The sequence below is a fragment of the Diceros bicornis genome, chromosome 15 (assembly GCF_020826845.1).
Source record: "Diceros bicornis minor isolate mBicDic1 chromosome 15, mDicBic1.mat.cur, whole genome shotgun sequence".
NCBI lineage: Eukaryota > Metazoa > Chordata > Mammalia > Perissodactyla > Rhinocerotidae > Diceros > Diceros bicornis.
The window spans coordinates 29,210,404-29,229,228 of NC_080754.1; the positions used below are offsets into that span (position 1 = coordinate 29,210,404).

General features: G+C 33.3%; 1 protein-coding gene across 10 annotated transcripts in view; it reads right to left on the reverse strand.

Moving 5' to 3' along the window:
* DLG1 (discs large MAGUK scaffold protein 1) overlaps positions 1-18,825 on the reverse strand; it is a 289,399-nt gene that overhangs the window by 9,971 nt on the left and 260,603 nt on the right. For 9 of the 10 annotated variants that reach the window (XM_058556073.1, XM_058556078.1, XM_058556077.1 and 6 more), the window contains 5 exons: positions 16,051-16,092; positions 13,747-13,797; positions 12,749-12,850; positions 12,327-12,499; positions 5,987-6,096 (listed from right to left, as the gene is read on the reverse strand). In XM_058556073.1, the coding sequence (XP_058412056.1) occupies positions 5,987-6,096; positions 12,327-12,499; positions 12,749-12,850; positions 13,747-13,797; positions 16,051-16,092 (478 nt within the window). Of the gene's footprint in view, positions 1-5,986; positions 6,097-12,326; positions 12,500-12,748; positions 12,851-13,746; positions 13,798-15,297; positions 15,334-16,050; positions 16,093-18,825 lie in introns of all 10 variants that reach the window. The other variant, XM_058556076.1, reaches the window with a different exon arrangement.

Here is an 18,825-nt window from a genome sequence, read left to right on the forward strand (position 1 = left end):
TTCTGTATATGTCTGTTAGGTCTAGTTGGTTTACTGTGTTGTAAAAGTCCTCTATTTCCTTACTTATCTACTGTCTGGTTGCTCTATCCATTATTTTGTGAGTGGGGTATTGAACTCTCCAACTATTATTGTAGAACTATCTATTTCCCCCTTCAGTTATGCCAGTTTTTGCTTCAGATATTTTGATGATCTGTCATTAAGTACATAAATGTTTATAATTGTTATATTTTCTTGCCATATTGAATTTTTTATTAATATATAATGTCCTTCTTGTTGGATGTAACCTTTTTTGATTTAAAGTCTATTTAGTCTGAAAAGTACAGTTACAAACCACTGTTATAACACTAGCTTTATAACTGCTCATGTATTTACCTTTATTTAGATCTTTATTTCTCCATATGGCTTCGAATTACTATCTAGTGTCCTTTCATTTCACCTTGCAGGACTCCCTTGGGCATTTCATCCAGAGCAGGTCTATCATTACGAAGTACCTCAGCTTTTGTTTTGTCTGGGAATGTCTTAATTTATCCCTCATTTTATTTTTGTTTTTGTGAGGAAGATTAGCCCTGAGCTAACATCTGCCAATCCTCCTCTTTTTGCTGAGGAAGACTGGCTCTGGGCTAACATCCGTGACCATCTTCCTCCACTTCATATGGGATGCTACCACAGCATGTCTTGACAAGTGGTGCTTCAGTGCATGCCCGGGATCTGAACCCTGGGCTGCTGCAGTGGAGCATGCGCACTTAACCACTACACCACCAGGTCAGCCCCTCTCCTTCATTTTTAAAGGACAGTTTTGCCAGATATAAGGTTCTTGGCTGACAGTTTTTTTCTTTTAGCACTTTGAATATACTGGCCACTGTCTTCTGGTCTCCAAAGTTTCCTATGAGAAATCTGCTTATAATCTTATTGAGGATTCCTTGTATGTGATGATTCACTTCTCTCTTGCTGCTTTCAAGATTCTCTCATTGTCTCTGTTTTTTGCAAGTTTGATTATAACATGTCTCAGTGTGGGTCTCTTTGGGTTCATCTTTCTTGGAGATTGTTGAGCTTTTTGAACGTTTGTATTCATGTCTTTCATCAAACTTGGGAAGTTTTCAGCCATTATTTCTTCAAATATTCTCTCTGCCTTTCTCTCTCTTTTCTAATTCTGGGACTCCCAGATGCAAATATTCATCTGCCTGACAGGCCCTTAGGCTCACAGGTCCCTTAGACTCTGTTCACTTTTCTTCAATCTTTTTTTCTTTCTGCTCATCAGCCTTGATAATTTCCACAGTTCTATCAGGTTTGCTGATTCTTTCTTCTGTCTGCTCAAATCTGCTCTGAATCCCTATAGTGTATTTTTCATTTCAGTTATTGTACTTCTCAGCTCCAGAATTTCTTTTTAGGTTTTCTATCTCTTTATTGATATTTCCAATTTGTTCACACATCATTTTCTGGACTTTCTCCCCATCTTCCTTGAGTTCACTGAGAATCTTTAACACAGCTGTCTTAAAAGTCTTTCTCTAGTATATCTGCCATTAGGTCTTTTTCAGGGAGTTTCTGTTGATTTATTTTTTCCTTTGAATAGACCATACTTTCTTGTTTCTTTGTATGCCTCATGAATTTTTGTTGAAAACTGGACCCTAGAATCTTACAATGTGATAATGCTGGAAATAAAATTCTCCCTCTTCCTAGGGTTTGCTTTTTTAAAAAAAATGTTGTAGAATGCCTCCATGTCAGGGATAAGCCTGAAGTATATACACTTAAGGTCTTCTCAGGTCCCTTCTGAGCCTATGCCTTTCCTTGGGCATGTGTAGTGATTTTCTAAATTCCCCCATATATATGAATGTCCTAGTCTGGCTCCCAGATAGGGAAAAAGAGAAAGTAAAGTGGGGGAAAAAAGGCACTAGCCCCTTGTTACTTCGGCCCAAGGGGTAGGGGCTTGCAACAATGGCAGTGGGGTTAGCAACAATGGTTCCCTGCCTCTGTGTCCGCAGCTCTACAATCAGAAGCAGCACTCAGCTATCAGAGCACAGATCCCCAAAATTTGGAGGACAGGATCCTTATTGCCCACTTTGGCTCCTACAAGCTTTGTGCAAGCTGCTCAAGGAATGTGTGCACAGCTGCCTGCTATGGGGATGAAGGTGGGGAGACAGGTAGCTGCTACCATGCTAAGAGCCAAAATTAACCAAAATGAACCATTCAAACCTTCCCCTAGAAGCTGCAAGCCTTCAATAGACTCCCAAATTCCAAAATAGTCACATTAGACAGATTCTGCAAGTCCAATTATTGTCTAGGTGGGGAGATGTATTCCTGGTGCTACCTACTCCATCTTCTCTATAGCTTCACCACTGATTAATTCTTAAATGTTAAACTAGCCTTGCATTCCTTGAATAAACTCAACTTGGTTGTTATGTTTTACTTTATTTTTTTTTGTGAAGATTAGCCCTGAGCTAACATCCATTCCCAATCCTCCTCTTTTTGCTGAAGAAGATTGGCCCTGGGCTAACATCCCTGCCCATCTTCCTCTACTTTATATGAGACTTTGCCACAGCATGGCTTGACAAGCAGTGCATCTGTCCGCGCCTGGGATCTGAACCTGTGAACCCCGGGCCGCCGAAGCACAGCGGGCGAACTTAACCGCTACGCCACCGGGCCAGCCCCTATTTTACTTTATTTTAAAAAATTGTTTGATTCAATTTGCTCAAATTCTGGTAAGGATTTTTGCATCTATGTTCATGTTAAGACTGGTTATCACTTTCATTTCTTGTGAAGTCTTTGTCAGGTTTTGGTATTAAATTAATGCCCATAATAGTTAGCTCAAAGCCAGTCTTCCTCAGCAAAAAGAGGAGGATTAGCACGGATGTTGGCTCAGGGCTGATCTTCCTCACCAAAAAAAAAATATTAATGCCTATAAAATTAGCTGAAGAATCTGTATAAGACTGGTATTACTTTTTAGCTTTTGGAAGAATTCAGCAAGTCCTCCTGGCCTAGTGTTTTATTTGTGGAAAAACTTTTCATGGCAGAATCAAGTCCTTTAATTGGTACAGGACTAAATTTTCTATTTCTTTTTTTCCTTGTCTATTTCTTTTTTAAGATTTTTTTGAAGTTTTTTTTGAAGTATAACTTTCAAACATAGAAGAGGAATATCATAAATGTACAGCTAGATGAATTTTCACCAACTTACATGTACCTGTGTATTTAGTACCTAGATCAAGATATAGAACATTACAGCAGCACCCTAGAATCTGGGTGTGCTCACTCCAGTCACCAACCTACCCTCAAAGAGTAACCTTTATCTGAATTGTATAAGCAGTGATTAAATTTGGAATCACAGAATATGTATAAACGGAATCATGGAGTACATAGACTTTTAGGTCTGGATTTTTTTACTCAAATTATGTTTGTGAGATTCTTCCATACTTTTGTGTATAGTTGGAGATTGCTCATTCTCATTACTGTAGAATATTTCACTGTGTGAATATGTCATAATTTATTTATGTCTTCTCTGATGGGCATTTGGATAAAGTTTTTGATTATTTTTAATAGTACTTCTGTCAGTAATCTAGCACATGTCTTTGGTAAACATATGTAAGCATTTCTGTTGAGTATATATCTAGGAATGAAACTTCTGGGTTCTAAGTTATGTGACATATGTTTAGCTTTAGCAGATACTATAAACAGTTTACCAATGTGGATGTACAAATTTACATTCCTATCAGTGTTATGAGTTTCAAATGCTCCACATCCTTGCCAACATTTGATATTTTCTGTTCTTTGCATTTTAGCTATTTTGGTGTGTGGGTGGTAGTATATGACATTTTGGTTTTAACTTGCATTTCCATAATTAATTGAGAACCATCTCATATGTTTATTGACTATCTGAATATCATCTTTTGTGAAGCGTCCAAGTCCTTTGCTCATTTTTCTACTGGGTTGCCTGTGTTAACCTTTTTAATGTCTACTGGATGAGTAGTAATATTCCCACTTTTATGCTTGATATTATTTATGCTTTCTTTATTTTCTTTTCTTGAGCTTTCTTATTAACAGTTTATAGTATTTTCAAAGAAAACATTTTTGGTTTTGTTGATCCTCTCTACCATATGCTTGTTTTCTATTTCATTAATTTCTACCTTCTTTGAATTTAATTGACTGGTCTTCTAACTTCCCAAGATCTTAGATTGTCAACATTTATTTCCTAATTATTTGACTTCTAACATTCTTTCCTAATATTTAAGGTGATTTTTAATCACCAAGGCTACTACATGCTCCAAATTTATTTACTTGGCAATTTCATTACCATTTAGTTCAAAACATTTATTAATTTATGCTGTGATTTCTTCTTTGACCCATTCAGAAGAATAACGCTTAATTCCCAAATATATGGGGATTTTCTAGTGATCTTTTTATTATTGATTTCTGTTTTAATTTCATCGTAGTCAGAGAATATTTGTTTTCAATCATTTGAAATTTGTGGCTTAGCGTATGATTAGTTTTGTTAATTGTTCTATGTGCACTTGAAATTGATGTGTAAATTTTGCAGATGTTGAGTGCACTGGTCTACATATGTCAGGCAGGTAAGGTTTTTAATTTGTCTTGTTCTATAGCCTTACTGATTTTTTATTTGTTTTCTTATTCTAGTACTTCCTGACTGATGTGTTAAGTTGTCCCATTATGACTGTGGAATTTTTTTTTCCTGTGTAGTTGTCAATTTATATATATACTTTACTTATTTTGAGATTGTGCTATTAAGTGCAAACAAATAAATATAAATAAAATATATATAAATATATCTTCCTGATGGAGTGAACCTTTTATTTTTATGGACTGTCCCTTTTTATCTCTAGCAATGTTTCTTGCCTTAAAGTATACTTTGATAGTAATACAAACCAGTTTACTTTTGATTAATGTTTACATGGTGTGTCTTTTTTCTATATTCTCTTACTTTCAGCCTTTCCATAGCCTAATTTTTAAGGTATGTCTTATGAAAGCAACATATACTTGATGGGTTTCATAATACACTATCCTCAAATATGGAACCTTGGCATATTGAATATTTTAAGTTGAACAAATTTGAAAAATGGCAGGTACAGGAAGGACTCTGTGACCTTCCCCTGAAGCAGGTCATAAGATCCTCACACAAGAAGTGACTTCGCTACACCTGGAGGAAAGGAGCATCCTTATCTGTGAAGATGGAGGGACACTGAGAGGAACTGAACAAAGAGGCCTTGCTAAGTTTCCCCTAGTTTACTACTCTTGGCTCATATCCTTTGGTCCTATCATATTTTCCCATGACTTTCCACTCTTCATCAAACCTAGTATAAAAATGCTCAGGTTTAACTGTTTCTTCAGGTCATCCTTTCCTTATGAAGGCTCCCATGTCACGTAAAACTGAAATTAAATAAATTTCTATGCTTTTCTCTTGTTAACTTGTCTTTTGTTACAGAGGCCCAGCTGAGAACCTAGAAGAGTAGAAGAAAAAGATTTTTTCTCTTTTCTACAAAAGCAATATATAGTTTATTTTTTTCTTCATCCATTTAGTATAGCATTTTATTAATGAAATATTTGGGTTCATTCATACCACCTTACTATGTGTATACTTTTTGTCCCCCCTGTTCAAAGTTTCTATTTGCTCTTTTAGTTTAAAAAAATTTTTTTTGCCCTCTATTAGGTAAATAGTTATACATTATTTAATTTTCTTAATGGTTACCCAGAGCTGCACTGCTCAATTTAGTAGGTACTTGCCACCTGTGACTATTTAAACTTACAATTCAAATACATGGTATCTCATACCTTAGTACATTATTGTTGATGATGATGATAGTTAACATCAGAGTGCTTATTTAATCCTCACAACAACTCTATGAGGTGAGGATACCACTACTACCTCCATTTTACAGATAAAGGAACTGAGATACAGAAAGGGTAAGTAAATTACCCAATCTAATAAGTGATAAAGACTGGATTTGTACTTAGAGGCTGCGCCTTATGCATTTACACTTACATGATATTTTCCATGGATTTGGGTTTAATAAAAATGGAGATTGGGTAAAGCTGTGCAATCTGTAATCTCTTTATGGCATTTCCAGACACATCAAGGATACAGTGTTTGCCCTAAAATAGAGGGAATAAAGAAGAAAAACAAGTGAACCAAGTATTTTCAATTCTATCAAAGGTACATTTCCTACAGGTACAAAATCTGAATTTTGATATGTTTGGCTCCTGTTCACTTTAAGCAAACTTGTCATTTCTGTTAGCAAATTTCAGAGGGGAAATGAAATGAAGACAATGAATAATGACTATGAATAATTAATTTTCCATTCTCAAATATTACACTTAAAAAGGAATGAAAATACAGTTCCCTTACTCCTAGTTTTCACAGACCAATAGTGTCTCATAATGGCAACCAGTACAGGGTTCCTATCTTTTATTTTGCCAAAAAAGGGCATTAAAAAAAAAAACCACCCTAAGCTACCATCTTGCCATAACTACCATTTCACAAAAGAATATACGATCAACAAGAAGGTAAAGAGCCTAGAATAAAGGAGAATCTTTAAAATTGAATAAATTTAAATTTGTAAAACCTCACTACAACTACTCTATCCTATTTCTCATTTTATTGGGGACAGACAAAAACTCTATCACGAACTGGCATTGGCATCCAGTTCTGGATTTAAGACACTTTTCTGACATGCTTCAATTCACTGACAAAGGCCATTTAGGTTTTTAATAAAGATGAGCATTTCCATGTTAAATAGGGTTGCACTTATAATTTATCTAACAGATTTTATTATAACATATTTTAAATTAGGTACTCCCCCACAATGCATTTTGTAACCTAAGAAGTTGAGTCCACTTCAATGAATGATAATTTCAATTTAGTAGGAATATTTAAAATAAAAAATTTAATATTGTATAAATACTTCAAACATATAGAAAAGTAAATAGCAGACACACATGTACCCACCACCCACTTTTTACAGATATTAATATTTTACCTGATTGCTCAGAAATTAAAAAAAATTTACACTGAAACATTAATATTCTATCACATTTGCTTTATTTTATCCCTCTCTCTACATGTTCATAATAACAACAGAAAATTGCAGACATAATACTTCTTTACCTCCATTTCCTAAAAACAATGACATCTCCTACATAATCAGAGTATAATTTCAGTTGGCCATCTAATGTCCCTTACTGCAAATGAAAAAAAAATCTCTTGGTCCAGGATCCAATCCGAGACGACACACTGCATTTAGTTGTGTCTTTAGTCTCTGTGAATCTGGCACAGTTTTCTAGTCTCTTTAACGATCTTGATATTTTTGAAGAGTAAAGAACATTATTCCATAGAGTATGCCTCAACCTGGGTTTGCCTGATGTTTCCCATCAGAGGGCAGGTTACACGTTTTTGGCAGGAATACCACAGAAGTGATGTCGTATCCTTTTCAGTCCACCATATCAGGAAGCATATAATTCCTATTTGTCCCATTATTATTGATGTTAAATTTTTTTTTTTTTTTAGATTTGCCCTGATTTAACATCTGTTACCAATCTTCCTTTTCTTTTTTTTTTCTCCCCAAAGCCCCAGCAGATGGTTGTATATCCTAGTTGTAAGTTCTTCTAGTTCTTCTCTGTGAGCTGCCACCACAGCATGGCAACTGACAGACAGGTGGTGTGGTTCTGAGACTAGGAAATGAACCGGGGCTGCTGAAGCGGTGAGAGCATCAAACTTTAGCCACTAAGCCATCAGGGCTGGCTCGCTAGTGATGTTCATTTTGATCACTTGTTTAAGATTTTGTCTGCCAGGTCTCTCCACTGTAAGATTACTGTTTTTTCCTTTGTAACTAATAAGTATTTGGGGGGAAGATACGTTGAGACTATGTAAATATTCTGTTTCTCATCAGATATTAATTCACTCATTAATTTTAGTATACACTGATGATTCTTGCCTGAAATAATTATTACCATGGTGGTTGTCAAGAGAGATTTCCTAATTTCATCATTCCTTCTACCTTTATTGGTAGGCCTTCTAATGTAAGGCAAAGCTTTCCTTCTATCCATTTATTTATGTATTCATATATTTATTTATACCATTATGGACTCTTCGATTCTTACTTTATTCTCTGTTATAATCAGTTATCATCATTTATTTTAATATTCAAATTATCCCAGACTTGGACACTGAGGGGCCCTACAAGCTGGCTTCTGTGTCTTTTTGACGTAACTCCATCATTCTTTAAGCACTTCCATATTTTTCTGGCAGAGCAAAATGTTCTAGACTCATCTTGTACTTTCCCAGTCCCAGCCCTGAAATCAGCCATTTCTCCAAGGAGTTCTGGATCTTTTTAATGGAGAACAATACTTAGAAGCCAAGATCTAGGCATTAAATATTCTCATTGTTTACTGAGGGAGGGATCATCCTTTTTGGGCCTTCTTTGTGGACAGAGCAAAAAAATATATACATGTATATATATACACATCTCATTTCTACATCTATCTATATTAAGATGCATGGGTTTACATTTATATCTGTGATTCCAATACAATTATCACAAAGTTGATTCTACTCTCTCCCCTTTCTATATTTCTAAAATCCCTTCTCTGACAGTAAGAAACCTGGCTCCCATTATTGTCAATATATTAATTTATTTGCTCAACTCTAGAATATACATTAAGGTAATTTCAGAACTGTTATTAGCCCATATAACACTGAAAAACAAACCTACTAATTAGATTTCAATATTCGTTTATAGATCTTTTTGTCTTTAGCCTGTGTTCAAGGATTATCGGGATTAAGACTTCTTCTCAAAGAACCCTTTCCCTCTTCCATGCAGTGATTTATTTGAAATACCGTTTGATTAATTTAGTTTCTTTGTATATCGTTTTGCTTTTCCCTCATCTTCCCTTGATTTTATTTTTCTGAATATATAAAATGTTAACATAATTCTAAAAGTCAAAATTATACAAAAAGGTACATGTGGAGAAATGTCTCCGTCCATCCCTTCTACCTCATTCCCAATCTCTCATCCTTTCTACTCACTTCCTCTGTAGGTAGCCGATCTCATTAGCTTCTGACTTATCATTTTTATATCTTATTTTTGTGTGAATTCTGTATTCATATCTTCTATTTTTCTATTAGATTTTTGGTCTCTATTTCCTTAATTTTTAAGAGTTCTTTATGTATTGGAATATCAGCCCTTTGCTTGCAAATTTTTTCTCTGTCAGTTGTTTTTTGACCTTGGTAATTGTGTTTTTCCAATAGTTTGGAAAAAGTTTTTTGGCCAAGCAAGTCTTTTTATTTTTATGTGGTAAAATTTATCAGTCTTTTATTGCATCTGAATTTTGAGTTATGGTTAAAAAAATCTTCCCTATGCCCAGGTAATATTTTCTTCTGTCAATTGTATTAGAGCCAATTTTTAGGTATGGTGTGACATATGGTTCTAATTTATCTTTTTTCCAGTTGTGTCAGCACTATTTATTAAAAGCCCCAGTGATTTGAGATTGCATCTTTGTCATAAATTATATTTTCATTCACTCTTTTCCATTCTACTGGTCTGTTTGTCTATTCTAGTGCCAGTACACACTGTTTTAATTAAGAAGACTTTATAGGATGCTTTAATATCTGAGAGGGCTAGAATCCCTTGTAACTTTTCTTTTTGTGTTGTCCTGGCTTCTCGTATGACCTTCAATTTGACTTGTCTAGCCATTAAAAAGCTGGTGGTATTTTTACTGGGGTTGTGTTCATATATAAATTAGCTTAGAGAGAACTGACAGCTTTACAATATTGAGTTGTTGTAGCTAAGAACAAGGGATGTCTTTCTGGTTGTTCAAGTCTAATATTCTGTCTTTCAGGAGTGTCTCACAGAATTCCTGATATAAGTGTGCATATTATTAAGTTCACTATTTTATATTCTACTTCTTATATTATAAATGGAGTTTTCTCTATTATCTTCTAACTGGTTATTGTTCATGTAAATGAAGGCTATTAATTTCTGCATATTAATTTTATATACTGCTACCTTACTCTCATTTTTTTTAAGAATTTTTTTTTTTAATTCCCCCCCCCCCCACCCAAAGCCCCAGTAGATAGTTGTATGTCACAGCTGCACAGCCTTCTAGTTGCTGTATGTGGGAGGTGGCCTCAGCATGGCCGGAGAAGCAGTGTGTCTGTGCGCACCCGGGATCCGAACCCGGGCCGCCAGCAGCGGAGTGCGTGCACTTAACCGCTAAGCCATGGGGCCGGCCCCTTACTCTCATTTTTTGTCTTTCATTTTTGTCTTTAATTTTATAATTAATTTATAATTTATTTTACAAAATAAATTTAATAATAGATTTTGTACGGTTTCCCAGGTATACCATATTATCTAAAAAGAGAGAGAGTTCTACTTTTCCAATTCTTATGCCTCTAACTGATTTCTCTTGTCTAATAGCATTGACTTATACCTAGAGTACCATGTTAGACAGTAATGGAGATAATGGACATCCTTGTCTTGTTCCTCATCATAATGGAATTGCCTTGTGTTTCTCTTATTAAAGATTTAAAACTAATGTCTATTCACCCATTCATCCATCCATCTCAATCTCTCTCTTCTTTTCTTTTTTAAAAGTAACACCAATCTCTATATTTTTGCACCCCCAGGAAATGCCCCCGCATTGACTTCTACCAAAAGCTTTTTCAGCATCTACGGATATATGATTTCTCTCTTTAGATCTGTTTTTTTTTTTTTTAGATTTTTATTCATTTATTTTTTTCCCCCCAAAGCCCCAGTAGATAGTTGTATGTCATAACTGCACACCCTTCTAGTTGCTGTAAGTGGGACGTGGCCTCAGCATGGCCGGAGAAGCGGTGTGTCGGTGCGCGCCCGGGATCTGAACCCGGGCCACCAGCAGCGGAGCACGCGCGCTTAACGGCTAAGCCACGGGGCCGGCCCTCTTTAGATCTGTTAATGTTATAGATTACATTAATGGATTTCCTAACAATGAGTTGACTTTAAATTTCTTTAATCCCAATTTGTCGTGGTGTATTATTTTTACAATGTGGTTTTGGATTCTGTTTACTAAAATATTTAACACTTTTGCATTAATATTTGTAAGTGATATTGGTCTATGATTTTTCCTGTCTTCATCAGGTTTAGATATCAATATTAAACTTGCTTCAGAAAAAGAATGCTCTTGAATAGTTTATGGAACTTTAGGACAATTTAACCTCTGAAGATCTGGTAAAATTCCCCTGTGAAGCCACCTGGGCCTGTTGCTTTTTGTGGGGTAGTTCCTTGATAACTTGCCCTACGTCTTCTAAAGATTTCTTTAGAAGAAATCTTTCTATCTCTAACAGGTCAGTTTTGGTAAATTATATTTTTCCAGGAAATTAACCATCTTCACGTGTGAATCTCTACTTAGATACAAAGAAGCAAAATTTCTGAGTCATAGGATATGTGCATTAGGCATTGCCAAACTGTTCTCAAAAGAAGTTCTATAAAAAAAACTCTATCCCTGCTAACGATATCTGACATTTCCTATTCTCCCAAATTCTTGCCATCACTGGACATTCCCATTTTTTCCGTTTTTAAAACTAATCAGAATTAACCAAACCTCTTATAGAAAAAGTAGCATTTACAGATGGAAAACTGAGATGCTGAATTACTGCTTTAGGTTTTGTAGTCATTTCATGACTGAGTCTTAAAACTACTAGTTTTGAAGGTATATAATTTACTTTGTAGGCCCAAAGAGTGATTTAAGCACAGCAGCACGTCTGGGGTACGTTGCTTTGGCTTCACCATAAAACTGCTTTAACCCAATGTCAATATATCATCACCCTACTCTGAAGGATGACTTCAGAAAATCTGTTGCTGTTACAGTGTTGCTGAGTATTTTTTACACTGTCTTTTATTAAATATTAAATTTCAGGAGAAATTTTTGTCTAGTCTCAGTATGAGAAGCAATTACACTTATTCTGAATATCTGGTTCATTTTTATTAATGGACATTGCTGATCTTAGCTCTTTAATTATGCCAGATGTTAGAAAGCTAGGGCTAAACACCAGGTCTACCTCTAGCAAATGTACAGGATCTTAAAATAATAACCTCCCCTCTCAGAGAGATTTGTATTTTCATTTTCTTTGTTGATCTTCTTTATCTACTTTATCTTGTATATATATTTCTAAGCCACCCAAAATTAAATATTTAGTTGAATGAATTCATAACATTAAAGTAATTATGCTACAACATGTATCCTATATTTTTCCAAAAATATGAATTTAAAGTTTCTATCCCATCATTCTTTCATACCGTCAAAGGGATATCTGATTAGAAACTACATTCTAGGATCACGCCAATGCTTACCTTTTCGGCTACTTCTCGCACAGACTGAACGCTTGTCCCGTACAGATGGCTGTTGTACTGGCCAGCTTCAATGAATTTATGTTCCTGGATGTCTTTCTCCATCTGCTCTCTTGAAGTCACAAAATGATAATCTCTTCCATCTACCTCATAATCTCGTTTTGGTCTAGTTGTATCTTTAATAGAAAAGAACTTGAAGTGTTGAGTATTAAAAAACATAACAAATCCATTTTCTACTTAAATAACTGTTTTGTAAAATTCGACACAATACAGATTTAAATTTGAAACTGGACAATAATATGGACTAGAAGAATAACTGATAAAATAACAGTATAAACCATTAAAAAATGGTAACGTTTAGTTTTACCATCACAGTGACAAAATGTTAAGAACAATATTTAAGAATTTTTATGTGAGTTACTCACGAGGAACACATGATCCAAATTTGTCAGGAAATTCTGAGATCAAGTCATCATTTATTCTGTCTTTCATAGGTCCCAATATGATCACTGGTCGAGTATAATTAACTACAAAGATAAACTGCATGTTAAAAAGAAAAACACTCAACAAACATTAATGTATTTTATTTCAACAGAGAACAAAAGTTGCCTTAACTGTTATGAAGAATTTTTTTTTTCTTTCTCCAGCAATGATGCCTAACTTGCTAGTTTATAAACTTTTAATAAGATCTTAAACTTAAGTCAATCTCCTGTTGGAAGTCATACACTTGATAATTCAACTATGTTAATCAGCATTTTAGCAGATGTTTCTACACATTGCTAACATCATCTCATCATAAATGAGAAAACACAGTACAGTGTTTTACTGATCCTTTTTGAAGTAGAAATTGTATGGAAGCAGATCAAAGAAAGGCAAAGAAACTGGGTATAAGAAGTGATATAATCACAGTAGTGATCTAGAAAGATGATTTAATAGAAGTGTATACACTGAATTGTAAGGGATCATGCTGGAAGCAGGGAGACTGGCAGTGAGAAATCAGAATTAACATTGTGGTAGAAGGGATGAAAAGGAGGTTATAAATAAAAAAGATATGTTAGAAGAATAAATAGGGCCTAGAAACTGATTGGACAAGGAAGATGAGGAACAGAAAAAGATCAAAGATGCTTCCAAGATTTTGAACAAGGGTCACTAGAAGGATAGTGATACTATTATGAACAGGTGAAAGAACTTGCTTAGGAAAAAAATCAATATAAAATGACTAGATTCTAATATACTGTAGGCTAAACCATGTTTCATAAAATACATATAGCAAATTTCTATATATATACATATAGTAAAAAAAATAAAAATATAGTAAAATTGTAGTATAACAATTTTTTTTGAGGTATAAGTTAGTCCTATATTCCAAATTAAGAAGTATATTTTTCTAGAAGACTGTAAAACATCAACAAGTTTCACAAACCTTCTTGCTGATTCACTGGTTCATAAGATAAGACATATTCTTCTTGACCACCTATTAGAAAGTTAAAATACAGATGAGCAAATCTATAAAGATAACTAATGCTAATTTAATTCTTCACACATAACATTTAAATCACTAAGACTTTCCTGAGAAAATAACAAAGATGCAGAAAAAGGCAATTTATAAATTATTTATGGCAAGATTTACTAAAAAAAAAGGGGGGGGGGCAAATTATAAAGTCACAAAGATAAGTTTGATAAATGTAAAAACAAAATACATGTGCTATTTAATAACTATTCTGTTATTCTGTGTTTTACAGATTATCATTAGATCTATTTAAAATCTTCATTTGTGATGGCAAGTATGTGCTATTAACTTTTTATTTAGAATTAAGAACTATTAAATTTTTTAAAGATTAATACTTTAATGAGCAATTCTACAAATATGCAATATTAAGTAATTTATTACTATTAAGAATATGCTGCTTTTTTGGTCCCACCAGGTATAATATTTAATAGAATATATATATATATATTTTATAATTACAACTATCTTACAATAAAAAATTTTTAATGCAAAGGTAAAACTATTGTGACTATTTCACTGATAAAAAATTCACTGATTATTCTAATAATTCAATTATTCAATTTTAAAAAAATAACATTTAAAGTGCGCTAAAAAAAACTTTAGATAAAACTAATTTCTTCCCTACCAACAAAATGAATCACACAGGTAGTAAAGGAGATAAAATACATTTTGCTTTGATCTTAAAAGCTCTTCAGAAGTTAAATCCTCTAAGATTAAATTAGAGGTTTAGAGTTTAACAATATCCTAAATTAAGAAGTCCACACACTATATCTTGACTCAATGAAAAGAACTAAAAAAGGGTTAAAAATTTCAGGAATTCTTAACACAAATATACACACACACGCACACACACACACACACACACAGAGAAATGTGTAGAAAACATACTAGGAAGGCCTGTTAAGTAGTTCAATGAATGAAATCAATATTAGATAATGTGTTTGAAGATCCTTGATTATCAAGATTCTATAACAACCTTTTCACTAAACCTGTCATTGGTTTATAGGATATGTATGCAGCTGTAGATCTTTTAAATTCATATATTAGCATAAATATTCTTTCCTGCTTAAAAAGTGTATTTCGCTGTTTTCAAGTTTATCATAACATACAAAATGTATATTTATAAGCTACTTTTTAAAGTTCTGTAGGTAAAATAAGGCTTACATATTAGCAAAAACATGCAATTTGAATATTCCACACCTAATAATTCGTGCAAATGGTGAGACAGACAGTATATACTTTCATTCCCTCTTTTTAGTCTAGAAAGCTCAACTACTCTATGGTGAGCTCTCATTATAAGTTAATAAAATGCCAAAATACAAGAAATCACATTCTTACACTAAAGAAAGAAAATCAGTAAGTAACTATTATGCAGAAAAAATAACAACTAATCAAATAAATGAGGGTTAAAAGTATATATTGTCAACATGAAAAATATTAGAGACTGATATTAACAGGATGGACCTTTTGAGCAGCCATACTCATCTGTAATCAAGATTACTTTCATATTAGACAGCAGTAAAAAAAAAAAAAAAAAGAGTTAGAAAAGCAATGTTCATTTTTAAGGTGCTACAACTGATAATATTCACTCACTCTCCCCTCTTCCCATGCCCAAATCTGTTTAAAAACTTCACATGCTTGTAGAATTCACTTAATAATATACCAAGAATATAACACAAGACACCAAAAAGAAATCAGTATTACTGTTTAAGCAACTGTTGAAAATTTTTCCTTCATCATTTCTTATGTTCACCAAAAGCTGGTGATAAACAATAACTTGTTGTTAGACAAGTATTGGCGACACAGAATAAAAAAAGAAATAAAGCTAATTATAATTTAGCATTACTGAAAAATATTTTAATGCTCATGTAAAAAACAGAATTACTAAAGAAAATGGCAATAAGTTTACCTCTCGTTAACTAGATATTTACTTCTTACCAAAGATACACACACACACACACACACACACATACTGTGTACACAAATAGCACTGCTTGTAAAAAGGATTTTAGTATTTTATTAAAATTTTGGAAATTAACTTCTGTACATATAGCCTGATTTTATTTTTCAAGTACAGAATTTTACTTGGCTCTCCTGATTTTAAAACATTAAGCATGTAATTTTCAGTTTTTAGAAAACATCACTAAGAGAAAAAAACCCCAAAGGATATATATATTACTTGAGATTACAAAAGAACAAGTAACTTAAAACACTTACGGTAACTACTTTCACTATCGCTGGCATTAGAAGTTACATGCTCTGAAATTGCAAGACAATGGAAATAAAGAAAATACAGTATCATGAGTTTAAAATTATCAAAATAAACACTAGGTGACATTACAAAATGTTGAGATATAAAGCACACATACCTGAAGAATTTTTAAAAAGTATTTTTGATTTTCTTTGAAAATTTTAATTTTTTCAAATAAATATGAATTAGCAAGGAAAAAAACTCTGCAATTAAGGACAATACTTCATTTTTGTACAACACAGTTTATGATCAAAATCTATATTACAAATAGCAAGTAGAATATGACAAAGAGGGCAAAGTGATTCTAATTAGTCCAACTGTAGACACAAAACCCAGAAAGAGAAAATGTGGGTGGCACCATTTAATTTAGTTTATGAAGCAGTACTGACTAACAAAGGAGACAAATTATTTGAGCAAATGGATGCTCATTTTAATGAAAGGATGTCTTAAAAAGAAATGATCTTGCTTTTAGTTCAGCTTCTTTCTTGTTCCTGAAATGAAAATCTGTTTCCGAGATCATACAGTTAGAGCATATTAGATGTCACAGATTCAGATGCTTCAAAAAAAGTCAAATGGAAGGGAACCCTAGAAGGTGGGAGTGTATTTTAAAATAGACTATTTCTGAGAAACTGGGCTTTGATAAGATTGACAATGGCTGCTTTGCAAACCAAAAAAGGTAAAGCAAATACACCACGTCGCAAATTGCCTGGCCCCCCTTGAAAGTGACCCCCTTCATAACTTGACACTTCAGTAAACACCAGGCACTCTTCTCACGTAAATGTAAGCTCAGGCATTCTTTCAATAAATGCCTCCTTGGAATAAAAAAAAAAAAGTAATTTTATTTATAAAAACTAAAAAACAAAATTTTCCACAGGAGAGAGGGAAACTAAATTTCTTATGTCAGTCAAAGGAAAAAACATTTTTTAAAGGATAAGGAAAAAGTGTGAGGAGAAGTATCCGCTGTACTATAGCACTCACAGAGCCTCCTGAAATCAAGGAGCACTGCTGAAAAGGCCAGAGAATGGCAGAGCGTCACATTTCAAATAAAGATAATGGTTCTTGAATTGCTGTCATAGTGAAAAATAAGTCTGTTATTCTAACCAGCAAAGACAAGATATAAGTACCTTAATCATGATCATGTATATTTTAAATAAAGCAGGGACATAAAAATTATAAATAAGATTGAATAATATATGACAAGCACATGTAAAATGGTGGTTTTTTTAAGTGTATGTTTAATAATTTCTTCCCATTACCAACTGAACTTCAAAACAATCATTTAAAATTATTGTATAATATTCTGTTGGATTGATAAGTCACGATTTACCTTCTACCTATTATTTAAACGTTTCAGTTTGCTTTAAATTGTTTTTCACAAACACCAACAATTATCAATGCCTTAATTTATATAGCTTTTTACCTTTTGTCCTATTTCCTTAAAATTCATTCCCAGAAGTAGGAATGCTACATTAAAAAAAAAGTTCTTAAATTTACATTAGGATTAGTGTTACACTCTGCAATCTCGAATATGTAAAAGAAAGAAACAGTTAACTGCAATGGAGTGAGCGGAGGGAGAGATTAAGTGGGAGGATAAATGAAACAAAATTAACCATGAGCTGACAATTACAGAAGCTGGGTAAATGAATAGTGTGAGGTTTATTTTACTATTCTCCTACTATTGAATATGTCTGACATATTATATAATAAAAATTTAAAGTTATTACAATCTCTTTTCTATCTTTTCTGAGGATTTCTCCTACTCGTCTAGAGTTCTCTAAGATTACCAATAGCTATTAAGCAATCAAATTCTTCAAGTTCTTTCAGAATCCTTTTACATAACTCCTCTACAATAAAATCTAGCTACTCGAAATATGGCCCTTGGAATACCATCATCATCATTGCTTAGGAGCTTATTAGAAAGGTAAAATGTTTTTTTCCTGATAATTAAAAATAATCTTTTTTAAGGCACTTTATCAAAGAAGATATTCAAATATCCAATAAACATACAAAAAGGTGTTCAAGTTTATTACTTATCAGGGAAATGCAAATTAAAACCACAACGGGTGTGATGTATGTTGACCTATTGTGGTGATCATTTCACAATATATGCATATATCGAATCATTATGTTGTACACCTGAAACTAATACAATATTATATGTCCTTCTATCTCAATAAAAAAAAAATAAAGCATCTCCTCGTCATATTAAAAAAAAAACACAACGGGTAACTCTACCACCCACCAGAATGGCTCAAAAGAAAAACAAAACAAAACAAAACAAAACAGACATGCCAAGCATAGAGAAGAATATGTAGCAACTGGAACTCATATACTACTGGGGGTGGGTGGGAGTGGGTAAACTGGTACGATCACTTTGGAAAACTACTTGGTAGTACGTACTGAAGCTGAACATATGTATGTATCTATGACCCAGCAATTCCTCTCCTAGGTATTTCCCCCAAAAGAAAGGCATATTATGTTCACCAAAAGACACGTACAAGAATGTTCAAAGCAACACTATTCAAAATAGCTCTAAATATATATGTTTATTTACAAATTTGAGACAATATGTGCAGTTTCATATTTTACTTTTTTCACTTACATTGTGAGTGATCATTTTTCCATGTCATTATGTTTTACTATGATTTTCAATGCTTATATAATATTACAAAGTATGAATAAATCATACTTCATTAACCACTTTGCAACTGTAAGACATTTTAGGATGGCTTCAACTTTTT